We start from the raw sequence: 12,355 nt of genomic DNA, 5'->3' as shown, positions 1-12,355 counted from the left end.
GCCTGCCCAAATGTGGGTATGAGCGCCGTGTTTCTCCCTTCTCCAGCCATTAAATGTCACGCATGCATTATTAATCCCTCCACCACCGAGCACTGAGCCGTGATGTTTCATTTTTCAAGGGCAAGTTCGCCGAAGCCGAGTCGGAGTTCATCAAAGCGGGGAAGCCAAAAGAGGCAGTGCTGATGTAAGTGTATCAGGAGTTTTTCTCTTGCTAGCTAGCGAGTGGTGCTGGCATGTGTCCCCTACAGAAGTCAGAGCTTCAAGCCTTCCTGAGTCAACTTCAAAAAGGAGCGCTGGTACCAGCACAGATCTTACCTCTTCCCCTTCAGAACTTCCCCTCACTTCTCTGTGCATTGGTTATAGACCACCTATTAAGTGAGTGTGAGATGATGTGGTGGTGCAGGCAGACAGGTTTGGTTGGAGGGGAGCTCAACTCTCACACAGGTAGCAGAGGAACTGGAGCCCTGTCACTGAGACTGTGTGATTTCTGCTTCCTGGAGAGAACTGTAGACAGACCTACAGTATAACAGGGCTACTGGAAGATCACAACATTAGTATTTTTAGTGGCATATCGTCTAGCTAATATCAACTAGAGTTGGAGCCCTTTAATCTGAGAATAACAAGTATTTCAGAGAGTGTTTGCTGTCTGCAATCTGATAAACAAAACGTTGAACTTGAACCTGTAACAACATGAGGGAGGTTAAATTACAGCCTGATGTGTCCCTTACAGGTATGTCCATAACCAGGACTGGGTTGGAGCCCAGAGGGTGGCGGAGGCCAACGACCCTGACAGTGTATCAGACGTGCTGGTGGGCCAGGCCAAGTTCTGCTTCGAACAGAAGGACTTCCAGAAGGCTGAGGCCTTCCTCCTCAGGGCTCAGAGGCCAGAGCTGGCCATCAAGTACTACAAAGTAAGGCTGGGTGTTTCTCAATACGTGTGCTACCGTGCTCCGATCACGCATGTTAGAACACGGAACGGCAAGTTTCAACTGAAAATATTCCCAGGATTGTTGAATTGTTGTAATATGATGCAACCACTTAAAAAACGCTGCAAAATTTATTGCAAACAATGGTGGCTGGTTTTGAGCTGAAGCGAGCGAAAATCTTCTCAGACTTCGGAATGAAACGTTGCCTACTCATATGTTGCCTGACTACAATATTTGATCTCGACACCTTAATAAATACACGCTGTGTTCATTTCGACATGTTTAACTACCTACAATGTCCACTGTAGCATGGAAGTGCACAGTGCTTCTCAAATGTACATTTTTATGCGTTCTACTAAACAGTCTCCATATAGACTTCCATTTTTTTAAATACTAGTACCGGGGGACCTTCAGACATCTGTGGGCGTCCTAGAGCAAAACAACCGACATGTACAGTGCCTTCGGAAAGTATTCAGACCCCTTGACTTTTCCCACATTTTGTTACATTACAGCCTTATTCTAAAATGGATTAAATAAAAACGTTCCTCAGCAATCTACATACAGTACCCATGGAGTCCACCTGTGAGAAATTCAATTGATTGGACATGATTTGGAAAGGCACAGACCTGTCTATAAGATCCCACAGTTGACAGTGCATGTCAGAGCAAAAAACAAGTAATGAGGTAGAAGGAATTGTCTATAGAGCTCCGAGACAGGATTGTGTCGAGGCACAGATCTGGGGAAGGGTGCCAAAACATTTCTGCAGCATTGAAGGTCCCCAAGAACACAGTGGCCTCCATCATTCTTAAATGGAAGAAGTTTGGAACCACCAAGACTCTTCCTAGAGTTGGCCGCCCGGCCAAACATAGCAATCGAGAGAGAGAAGGGCCTTGGTCAGGGAGGTGACCAAGAACCTGATGGTCACTCTGACAGAGCTCCAGAGATCCTCTGTGGAGATGGGATAACCTTTAGATGGACAACCATCTCTGCAGCACTCCACCAACAAGGCCTTTATGGTAGAGTGGCCAGATGGAAGCCACTCCTCAGTAAAAGGCACACGACAGCCCGCTTGGAGTTTGCCAAATGGCACCTTAAGACTCTCAAACCATGAGAAATAAGATTCTCTGGTCTGATGAAAGCAAGATTGAACTCTTTGGCCTGAATGCCAAGCATCACGTCTGGAGGAAGCCTGGCACCATCCAGTTTTTCAGCAGCAGGAACTGGGAGACAATTCAGGATTGAGGCAAAGATGAACGGAGAAAAGTACAGAGAGATCCTTGATGAAAGCCTGCTCCAGAGCACTCAAGACCTCAGACTGGGGCGAAGGTTCACCTTCCAACAGGACAACGACCCTAAGCACACAGCCAAGACAACGCAGGAGTGGCTTCGAGACAAGTCTCTGAATGTCTTTGAGTGGCCCAGCCAGAACCTGGACTTGAACACGATCGAACATCTCTGGAGAGACCTGAAAATAGCTGTGCAGCAACGCTCCCCATCCAACCTGACTGAACTTGAGAAGAATGGGAGAAACTCCCCAAATACTGGTGTGTGAAGCTTGTAGCGTCATACCCAAGAAGACTTGATGCTGTAATCGCTGCCAAAGGTGCTTCAACAAAGTACTGAGTAAAGGGTCTGAATACTTATGTAAATGTAATATTTAAGTTTTTTTTCTAAAGACCTGTTTTTCGCTTTATCATTATGGGGTATTGTGTGTAGATTGATGATTTAATTTAATAACTTTTAGAATAAGGCTGTAACGTAACAAAATGTGGAAAAAGTCAAGGGCTCTGAGTACTTTCTGAAGGCACTGTACGTGTTTGTGAGAGTCTCACCTTTCCACAGAGGGTCATATTAGCATGTAGCCCAAAGTGTTCGGACGCTACAGGCAGAAGTTGGTAGATCAGCTGTACCGACTGCAGACGAGTCCCAAGACACTCGTAGAGCAAAACAGAGAAATTCATGGTCTTCATCTTTCTATAGATGGGTCATAATAGTTTGTAGGCCAAACTGACAACTTTGTGAGAAGACCGATTTTCGTGATGTCTCATGGTCTGACAAACACCGCTCTAGCTTTGTCACCTTTCACTACAGCTGCGGAAGTGCAACATCGGCAGATACGGTGGATTGAGAAGCGTCCAATGGAACAAAACAAATATCTCTAGTTTAAACTGACAGATTTTTATGGGGATTAATATATTATGTTAATAAAATTTCCACGGGGGCGCGGACATCGACTCTAGGGTTTTTTTTAAATTGAGGCTTCATAATCTAGTCAATTCACCATTCCCTGTGTTCTGCTATCTGGTGGTAGCTTTACAGAGAACACTACAGGTTAAACACAATACTGCGCTCCGCAATGTTTTCATTCCATAATTCACGCTGGTTGTTTGGCTGGATGTGCTTCGCAGAGTTTGGTGCCCCCGGGTACTGAGTGTTGTTGTTTTGTTGTCTCAGGACGTGGAGATGTGGAGTGATGCCATGCGGATCTGTAAAGAGTACCTCCCCAACAAGCTGAGCGTCCTCCAAGAGGAGTACGAGAAGGAGGCTACCAAGAAGGGCTCCCGGTGAGCAAAACACACAATAACATCTGTGTTTTTTTACATCACATGTTCCTGGTTATTTGAACGTTTTAATAACTCTGTTTGTGGTCTTGGAGAGGCAGAGAAAATGTGTCTCAATGTTACATGTTAAACGAGATGGGGAAGAAAGAAAGGGCTATGTACACACTGTTGTGTTGTGGTCTGTTATTAATCTAGATGCGCATTGGGTCGATGCGTTATTAAAACATGGCAGCTTTTTATCCTAAATTAAATCCATAATGAGCAGCTAATTAAAGTGCAGACACGCAGCGCCTCTATCCGTCTCCGACCATCATTTCCCTGCTTTTAATGACTTGTGGGAAAACATCAAAGGCCTGTCAAAAGGACAGGGAAAAAAGGAAAGTAGGACATTTATTCTGCACAGTCTTCAGTTCAGGCCCCAATTGAGAGTCATTTGGGCCTCTTGTACTGTCAGTCATGCTCAATTGAGAGCCAGAACTCTCTAACACATGTTGCCTTTCACTTTGACTCTTGTCTCTGTCTTTAACATCACAAGGGTTGGGTTTGTAGCACAGTGGAGGAGAGATCTAAGATTTTAATGGGGGAAGTCTGTGTGCAGTGCACTGTGTAGAGCAGGGGTGTCAAAGAGATGGCCAACAAGGGGGTCCAATTGGGGGGTGAAAACAAACTCAATATACTTTAAAATGACTAAAACCAAACCGAAACGATGTATAAATGATTATGGACCTACGTTCATACAGTTTCTTCACTGTGTCCAGCTCGCTAATAATCACTGAAATGGAAGCTAGACAGTCAGGGAGCATTAATAAAAGATGGATAGAGGACCATTTTTTTTGCACATTTTGACAGCGAGAAAACATAACACATTTTCAGTGCGGTCATCCGGACCTCGTTGAAGACCGAATGTGGCCCCCGGGGGCAAAATGTCTTGTATTTGCCTTCACAGTAGTGTCTTAGAATACTCCCTTGACTTTAACATCAACAGACATGTACAGTTTTATTTCTGTTCTTAGAATGGGCTTCCAAGTCTTTCATTCCAGCTCTGTTATTCCCTACACATCCATCTGGTCCCTCGATTACTTAACAATGCAGCTCAGTTATAGTTAATTCATAGTGCCAAGGTTCTGTGTCTGTGTGTGTTCTGTGTGTGTGTGCAGAGGGGTTGAAGGCATGGTGGAGCAGGCCAAGGAATGGGAGCTGTCTGGAGAGTACGCCCGGGCTGTGGAGTGTTACCTCAAGGTCAAGGACTCCACCAACGGGCCCCTTATGGAGAAGTGCTGGATGAAGGTACACAAAAGAGCTCCAGGACTGGCAATGAATGTCACTATAACATAACCCACACATGCTGTCCTTACAAACCGACTGGTGTATGACACAAGCCTCTATCTGTGGCCCTGGATGACTGTCGTGCCATGTGATGTTCCCAGTGTGTTTCTGTGACCCAGAGTGTAGTGCCTCAATGTTTCCTGTGTATGTGACCTGCCCCAGGCTGCTGAGTTGGCCATCAAGTTCTTGACGCACGAGAGGGCTGTGGATGTCATCCACTCTGTGGGCCCTCGCCTCACCCAGCTCAGGAAGTACAGCGCTGTAAGTCACCACACACTTTCTGCTGTTGATCCCTCAATACTAACAGGCTTTTGATATTGATTATTTAGTGTTATTTTGTAAATGCATGGTTTTAGGCTGCTGTATGTGAAATTCTATTGGGAAAAATTATTTTTTGAAAGTATATTATTATTGAGTGTAGCAGACAGGTATCCACCCAATGATTTTGTAGACAGGACCCCTGTGTCCCTGTTAAAAATATTTATTGGACAAAACTACATTCAGAAACAGCTTTTATTAATCTAAAGGTGTGTGTGGAGGCCGTTCTGCCAACGGAAAGCGATGGTTTTGGTGCGAGTGTGTTGATTGAAAAAAAGATTTCCCCAAAACCAAGGCGTCCATGTTTTATGCCTCGTCTCTGGCGTCCTTCAAGAAATCTTTTGAGATTCCCAATGTTTTATTTTCCTCAGGCGGCTGAGCTGTACCTCAACCTGGACCTCATTAAGGAAGCCATAGATGCATTCATTGAGGGAGAAGAATGGAACAAAGCCAAGAGAGTGGCCAAGGAGCTGGATCCAAGGTGAGCCTGTCGGCCAGGCCCACCACTACGGCTCTGCCTGGTCGCCCCTAACAACAAGCCTAGCCGGCTAGAATACCTCGTCTGTCATTAGGCTACAGAAAGAGAAAACACACAGAGGCCTCACAGGCAACAGTCAGCTGTTGCTGCCTCTTAAAAACAACACAAGGCCTAGGACAGAGGTAGCTCCAGACCTCTAGTTAATGAATGGGATGAGATTCCTGTTTCATCTATTCTGTATGTTACATTATAGTCATTTAGGATCTTATCCAGACTGAATGACAATAGCTAACTTTACAGTGGATTAGTTATTTATTGTACATTTTGTTGAAGTCTATTTGATTAGACAATGTGATTGCGAAATTCACACGGCTGTTGTCATGCTTGACTTAGCCTTGTCTCAACATCCCTGCTTGCTCCCACTTATTACTGTGATACCAGTCTCATTATGCTGCTTTAGTACAGTGCATTTGTGTTGTGATTTGTCTATCTGGGGACTATTACATGGTTGCATTGCTTTCATGTACTCCAGCTCCTGAACGAACAGTCATTATCCTACATAATGGAGGATCATTTACTTTCCTTCTACATTGTGTGTCTATCCTAACGGCTATATCTGTTGGAGGCTTGAAACACTCAAAACATTCAACTCTGGCTGAAAATATGGTCCTTATGATATACTGTAGCTGTTTTATTTCATTCTTGATTTGTTTGCCGTTTTCAAGCGCTTTGAGATAAGGTGTTAAATAAATGTTAATTATATTATATTCGTGTAGGTTTGAAGATTATGTGGACCAGCGATACAAAGAACACTTGAAAAACCAAGGCAAAGCAGATTCGGTAAGTAGCTACAATTTAACGATAATACGTATCGCAAATAATAAGCCAATTTCGCAGTTGTGCTTAGCAAGTACAGTATAACTTACAATATCCATTTTTTAAGAATAAGCTTGTGATTTTTGCGGTGGTGTACTGTAAGACGTCCTATCATGCCACAGCGTATGCCCACCTCTAATTCCTCAACTCTCCCTACCTCATCCTGCTCTGCCCCCCTACTGTTGGTAGGAGATCATTGAGATGGCGGCCTATGTTCCATCCACTCAGAAATAAGAGCTGAATAATCCACAGTCCTTGTTCTCTTTGTTTTGCCACATCAATGTGGTTCAGTAGCACTGATGTCTCTAGTTGAATAAGGAAGTCTGCCTGCTGAAAAGTGAATGGCATATTTCGGAGGACTGTGTGTATTGTCTACATAATGCACCAAAGACTTCATAATGTGGGCGTTGTCACGACTTCTGCCGAAGTCGATGCCTCTCCTTGTTCGGGCGGTGCTCGGCGGTCGACGTCACCGCTCTTCTAGCCATGATTGATCCATTTTCCATTGGTTTTGTCTTGTCTTCCTACACACCTGGTTCCAATCCCATTCATTACATGTGTATTTAACCCTCTGTTTCCCCTCATGTCCTTGTCAGAGATTGTTTGTGCATATGCTCGTGTATTATGGATTGGTGCGTGACGGGTTCTTGTACCCACTTTTAATTATTATGTACTTTGGTTTTGGAGTTTTGATAACGTTATTAAAATACTCCATTTATACCAAGTTGGATTCTCCTGCACCTGACTTCCCTGTCACCTACACACACGACATTACAGGCGTTTGTAACCATCAGGCTAGCTTTGAGACATGTTTCAAAGTTTCAGAAAGCAAACTATTACAAGGCTTCCTACCATGACCTTATAAAACTACCAAATGTCCTTCTGTAGTAGTTTTTCTAGATAAGTGTATACTCTTAACCACTAAATGGTGATCTTCTCTGGTTCTAGCTGGTAGGAGTGGATGTCATGGCAGCTCTGGACATGTATGCTGAGAGAGGCCAATGGGAGAAGTGCATAGAGACTGCTTCCAAACAAGTACTGAGTCTACTGTCAACATTCCTCCTTTTAGTTTCATTGTCTTTCATCCTCTTCGCTGTATCTTCAGTTTTATTCCGTTACTGTTTTTATTTCTGTAATATTTGTAGAATTACAAGATCCTCCACAAGTATGTGGCCCTGTACGCCACCCACCTGATCAAAGAGGGCCATGCAGAAAAGGCCCTGAATCTGTACGCCCAGCACGGAGCCCCAGCCAACCTCCAGAATTTCAACATCTACAAGAGGATGTTCCTGGACCTACTGAACCTGCTGGGTAGAGACAGCGCTGAGTCCTTCCGCATGTGGGCTGACCTGAGAGACGTCATGCTTCTGCTGGTGAGTACAGGACCAGAGAGAGACAGGGGACTATAGTGACAGTATCTGGTCACAGTGTATAATGACCATATATGATGTGTAAGGGTCCTTTTTTCATAGTCTCGTTGTCTAATCTGTTTGCAGTGTGAGAACCTGACCAAGTCTTCAGAGGCCAACTCTCCTGCCCACGAAGAGTTTGAGCAGATGCTGCTGATCTCTCACTACTACGCCACGCGATCCGCTGCCAACGGGGTTGACCTGGTATATATACTGTACTCATCTTTTATTTTACTCAGCCTGTTTTTGTATAGTATTAGCTGTGGTACACACTCGCGTCCTCCATCATTCTCCTCTCCATCCCTCCAGGTCAGCGTGGCTGCCAAGCTGTCCATATCCCTGCTGCGCCACACGGAGCTCATCCCAGCTGACAAGGCCTTCTATGAGGCAGGCATGGCTGCCAGGGTAAGATAACTGCTCGTATGAGCCTCAGCCAATCACGGGAAGCAGAGAGGGGCTTGGGGAGTTGGTGTTGCTAGCCCCATGGGAAATATTCAGATCAATGTCCCCTGAGTCTGTCTGTGCTCCAGGTAGACCCATTGGAGGGGTTATGAATAATTTTGTGCCCAGACTGCATTGTGAAGTAGCCTATCGTCCCATGTTCAGAATGAAATTATTTGGGGAAATGTAAAATCAGTTTTTTTCAACTTCAGTATTGGCATTTAGTTGTGAATGTCAGGTTGATGATGATAAATGTGATTCTCTCTACAGGCTTTGGGCTGGGAGAACATGGCCTTTATTTTCCTCAACCGCTTCCTGGATCTGTCTGATGTGAGTCTCCACCCAGCTTTACATGAGGGGGTTTCACCTCAGCTTTACCTGAGGGGGTTTCACCTCAGCTTTACCTGAGGGGGTTTCACCTCAGCTTTACCTGAGGGGGTTTCACCTCAGCTTTACCTGAGGGGGTTTCACCTCAGCTTTACCTGAGGGGGTTTCACCTCAGCTTTACCTGAGGGGGTTTCACCTCAGCTTTACCTGAAGCTGCCGACTTTTTCATTGAGCATAAAATCTTCACAAGTAGCTTATATGATCGATAGCAATATAGATTTCATCATAACAACTGTGGTATGAGTAACTATCCCACATCACATTTTTGCTTTATCCATTGTGTTTTAATTCGATTGTTTGAAGAAGAGATAGTGAGTGAATGTTGTCTTGATGCCTGTTGTCTGTGTTGTGGTGTTTCCAGGGGATAGAGGAAGGGAACTTAGATACTCTGGACCACTCTGATTTCCAAGACACTGACATCCCCTTCGAGGTTCCTTTCCCTGCTAAGATACACGTCACTGTAAGGCACAAATAGATTTTTTGCTGTGTCATTATGTCTTATAACATGACAGGTCTGAAATGTGGTCATGTGACTGCCCTGTGCCAGTGTTAGTTCGATAGCTCTATATCATTGTGTGGTTATATTGTTGGCTTTGCTATGTTACTATATAATGCCTGTGTGTAATATTGCTGTACTGGGACAATCCTGTGACAATAGGCTGCGATTGTATTATGGTATGAGGCTGTTGTTGATCTTGTTGTCGTGTCCCAGGATGCCCAGCGAGAGGAGATCCGTGACTGGGTGTTGACGGTGTCCATGGACCAGCGGGTGGAGCAGGTGCTGCCCAAAGACGAGAGGGACACCTACGAAGCCTCTTTACTGGCAGCAAACACGGGCATCCGCTCCCTGCCCTGCGTCATCACAGGTAGGTGGGAGAACCCCCCCCTACAGAGCACCTTACCCTCTCCCGTCTCTATTGCATTACCCTGGTGTCTGGGACTGTACCATATCTACTCCAGGGGCGTGAAAAGTCTTGGTGGGTTTGTATGAGGGGGAAATTACTGGAGAGTCTTTTACCTTAGATAATTATTTCATAATTGCCATGTTATTACTGTTACTTGCATGCATTCACAAGGTTTCATATGAACCCCAACATATGTGGTTCTTCAACCTAACTAGTTGATGGGAGGTGAGAGTGTATACTGTACTGGTAGGCAGCGCAGAGGTGCTGTCCAGGGTGCTGACTCCTGCTTGCTCAGAGGAGGCCTGCGCCAAACCTAAATGACAGAGTGAAAAGAAGGAAGCCTGTACAGAATACAAATATTCCAAAACATGCATCCTATTTGCAAAAAAACACTAAAGTAAAACTGCAAAAAATGTTGCTAAGAAATGAACTTTTTGTCCTGAATACAACATGTTATGTTTGGGGCAAATCCAACACAACACATCACTGAGTACCACTATTCATATTTTCAAGCATGGTGGTGGCTGCACCCATGTTATGGGTGTGCTTGTCATCACCAAGGGTGTTTTTTAGGATAAAAATAATCGGAATAGAGCTAAACACAGGCAAAATCCTGTGAATAATTAAGAAAAATATACAGGATTGTTATTTTAAAACGAGGACATTAAAGACCTAGATAGACTACATGCACATTTTTAAAATATAATATGCTATAGGCAAAACCTGGTTCAGTCTGCATTCCAACAAACACTGAGACAAATTCACCTTTCAGCAGGACAATAACCTAAAAAACAAGACCAAATATACGCTGGAGTTCCCAAGACGACATGGAATGTTCCTGAGTGTCCTGGTTACAGTTTTGACTTAAATCGGCTTAAATCTATGGCAAGACTTGAAAATGGCCGTCTAGAAAGGATCAACAACCATCTTGACAGAGCTTGAAGACTTTTGTGCAAATAATGTGCAAATATTGTACAATCCAGGTGTCCAAAGCTCTTAGAGACTTACCCAGAAAGACTCACAACTGTAATCGCTGCCAAAGGTGATTCTAACATGTATTGAAATAGCAGAACATGTATTGAAAAAAATATTTCATCCATTTTGAATTCAGGCTGTAACATAAAATGTGGAATAAGTGAAGGGGTATGAATCCTTTCTGAAGGCAGTGTAACTGACAAGACACAGTGGCGTATAACCTCTAGTTTACAGTACAGAGATGCAGTGCTATCCAGAGATACAGGGACAGACTGGTCTCCCACAACACCCAGAGGAGTGTGTTGTGTTCAGGGAGACAGTTAGCAGACCCACGTACGATGGCACATCTGTTAATTGGTTGACTATTAATACGAATGCAATCATAATGCAAGCTCTCTCTCTCTCTATGCAACCCAGGCTATCCGGTCCTGCGGAATAAGATTGAGTTCAAAGGACCTGGCAAGGCAGCAAACAAGGATGACTGGAATAAATTCATAATGGCCACAAAAGTAAGACGTTTTTTTTTATGTTAGCTCTGGAGTCTACATAACTGTGCTTGTTACCTCCTCTGCTGATTTAGCTGCTAGTCCATCAGCCCTTAACCGCATGAAACACTTGGTTTGATTTATTCTGAATCCAGGTTTAGAATGTTCCACTGTGTAGAGTTGAGTCTTAGGTGCCAGAGATCGGCCCATTTCAGGGTGTTTCGTCATCATCCTTTTGTGTGTGATTTGTATTGCGGAGGTGTGATTAGTTAAATGGACTAATGTCCACAAACAGAGATTTAAAGACCCACTTTTTGCATGTATGCCTGCTCGCATGCACACAGAGGCACAAATACACACTCGCGCGCACACACACACACACACACACACACACACACACACACACATACAGTCTTGTGGTTCCCTGTATGTGTGTGATCTGATATGTGATTAGCTGGTCTGTGTGTGTCCTCCTCCCAGACCACTCACAGCCCAGAGTGCCAGGATGTGCTGAAGTTTGTGAGTCAGTGGTGTGGAGGGCTCCCCGCCTCCGGCTTCTCCTTCCACTGACCGGACCAGACTGCTGAAAGCTTCATCTCCTCCCAGTGTACCACACACCAGCGTACCCAACACTACAGTAACTTACCATCTGCTCAGAGCCACCGCCTTCTGAATTATTGAATCCACCCTCGCTCCTCTCCTTCTCTGGTTTGGTTTTAGTGTTAAACAGTTGACATTATTCCATAACGATAGACTGATATGAGTTGACCTGCTGTGTTACTGCTTCATTCATTTCTACAGTGCTGACATCAGCGCAGTCCTTACCGGCCTCCCATTGGTTACTTAGCCCCTGGTGCCAGGTTCCTGTGTCTATATCATTCAGCAGAAAAGTCCTCCTCTCTTCTCTGTGTGTCTGTCTCTGTTATACCTTTGTGATGTGTGTATCTATGTTTGAGTTTTTCATTCCCATTTTCTCTTATGCTCCTGGTAGTGTAGGAGGAATAGGGTAGGCTACGATCAACGTGTGTGTTTCTATTTAGTTGAGAGACTTTAAAGATGCCTTTACGCTTAAGGTGATGTATCTTCATAATCAGAAGTGCTGTTATCTGTAACTAGTGTTCTTTGTTCTGTGTTTCTGAATGATAGGAGAATTTATCATAATGCACTTTAGAATTCTGTATTGGCTTTATGTATTGTTGGATTATATGCGGTTTTGAATATATTTCATATGTTGGAAATGTAGTTAAATAAAAAATATTCTGAACCAA

At 44.2% G+C, this 12,355-nt stretch overlaps 1 protein-coding gene across 1 annotated transcript in view; it reads left to right on the top strand.

The window, feature by feature from the left end:
* ift172 (intraflagellar transport 172) overlaps positions 1-12,355 on the top strand; it is a 28,691-nt gene extending 16,336 nt beyond the window's left edge. Inside the window, exons 32-47 of the mRNA XM_029750575.1 lie at positions 120-184; positions 731-911; positions 3,381-3,490; positions 4,645-4,774; positions 4,976-5,074; positions 5,503-5,612; positions 6,386-6,449; positions 7,434-7,520; positions 7,631-7,858; positions 7,982-8,098; positions 8,204-8,299; positions 8,606-8,665; positions 9,084-9,182; positions 9,435-9,588; positions 11,020-11,111; positions 11,568-12,355. Coding sequence (XP_029606435.1) covers positions 120-184; positions 731-911; positions 3,381-3,490; positions 4,645-4,774; positions 4,976-5,074; positions 5,503-5,612; positions 6,386-6,449; positions 7,434-7,520; positions 7,631-7,858; positions 7,982-8,098; positions 8,204-8,299; positions 8,606-8,665; positions 9,084-9,182; positions 9,435-9,588; positions 11,020-11,111; positions 11,568-11,657 — 1,782 coding nt within the window. The 3' untranslated portion in view covers positions 11,658-12,355. The remainder of the gene's footprint in view (positions 1-119; positions 185-730; positions 912-3,380; positions 3,491-4,644; positions 4,775-4,975; positions 5,075-5,502; positions 5,613-6,385; positions 6,450-7,433; positions 7,521-7,630; positions 7,859-7,981; positions 8,099-8,203; positions 8,300-8,605; positions 8,666-9,083; positions 9,183-9,434; positions 9,589-11,019; positions 11,112-11,567) is intronic.

Source organism: Salmo trutta, chromosome 1 (genome assembly GCF_901001165.1).
Source record: "Salmo trutta chromosome 1, fSalTru1.1, whole genome shotgun sequence".
NCBI lineage: Eukaryota > Metazoa > Chordata > Actinopteri > Salmoniformes > Salmonidae > Salmo > Salmo trutta.
The sequence above is the reverse complement of the archived record's forward strand: the minus strand, read 5'-3'. Positions and strand labels throughout refer to the sequence as shown.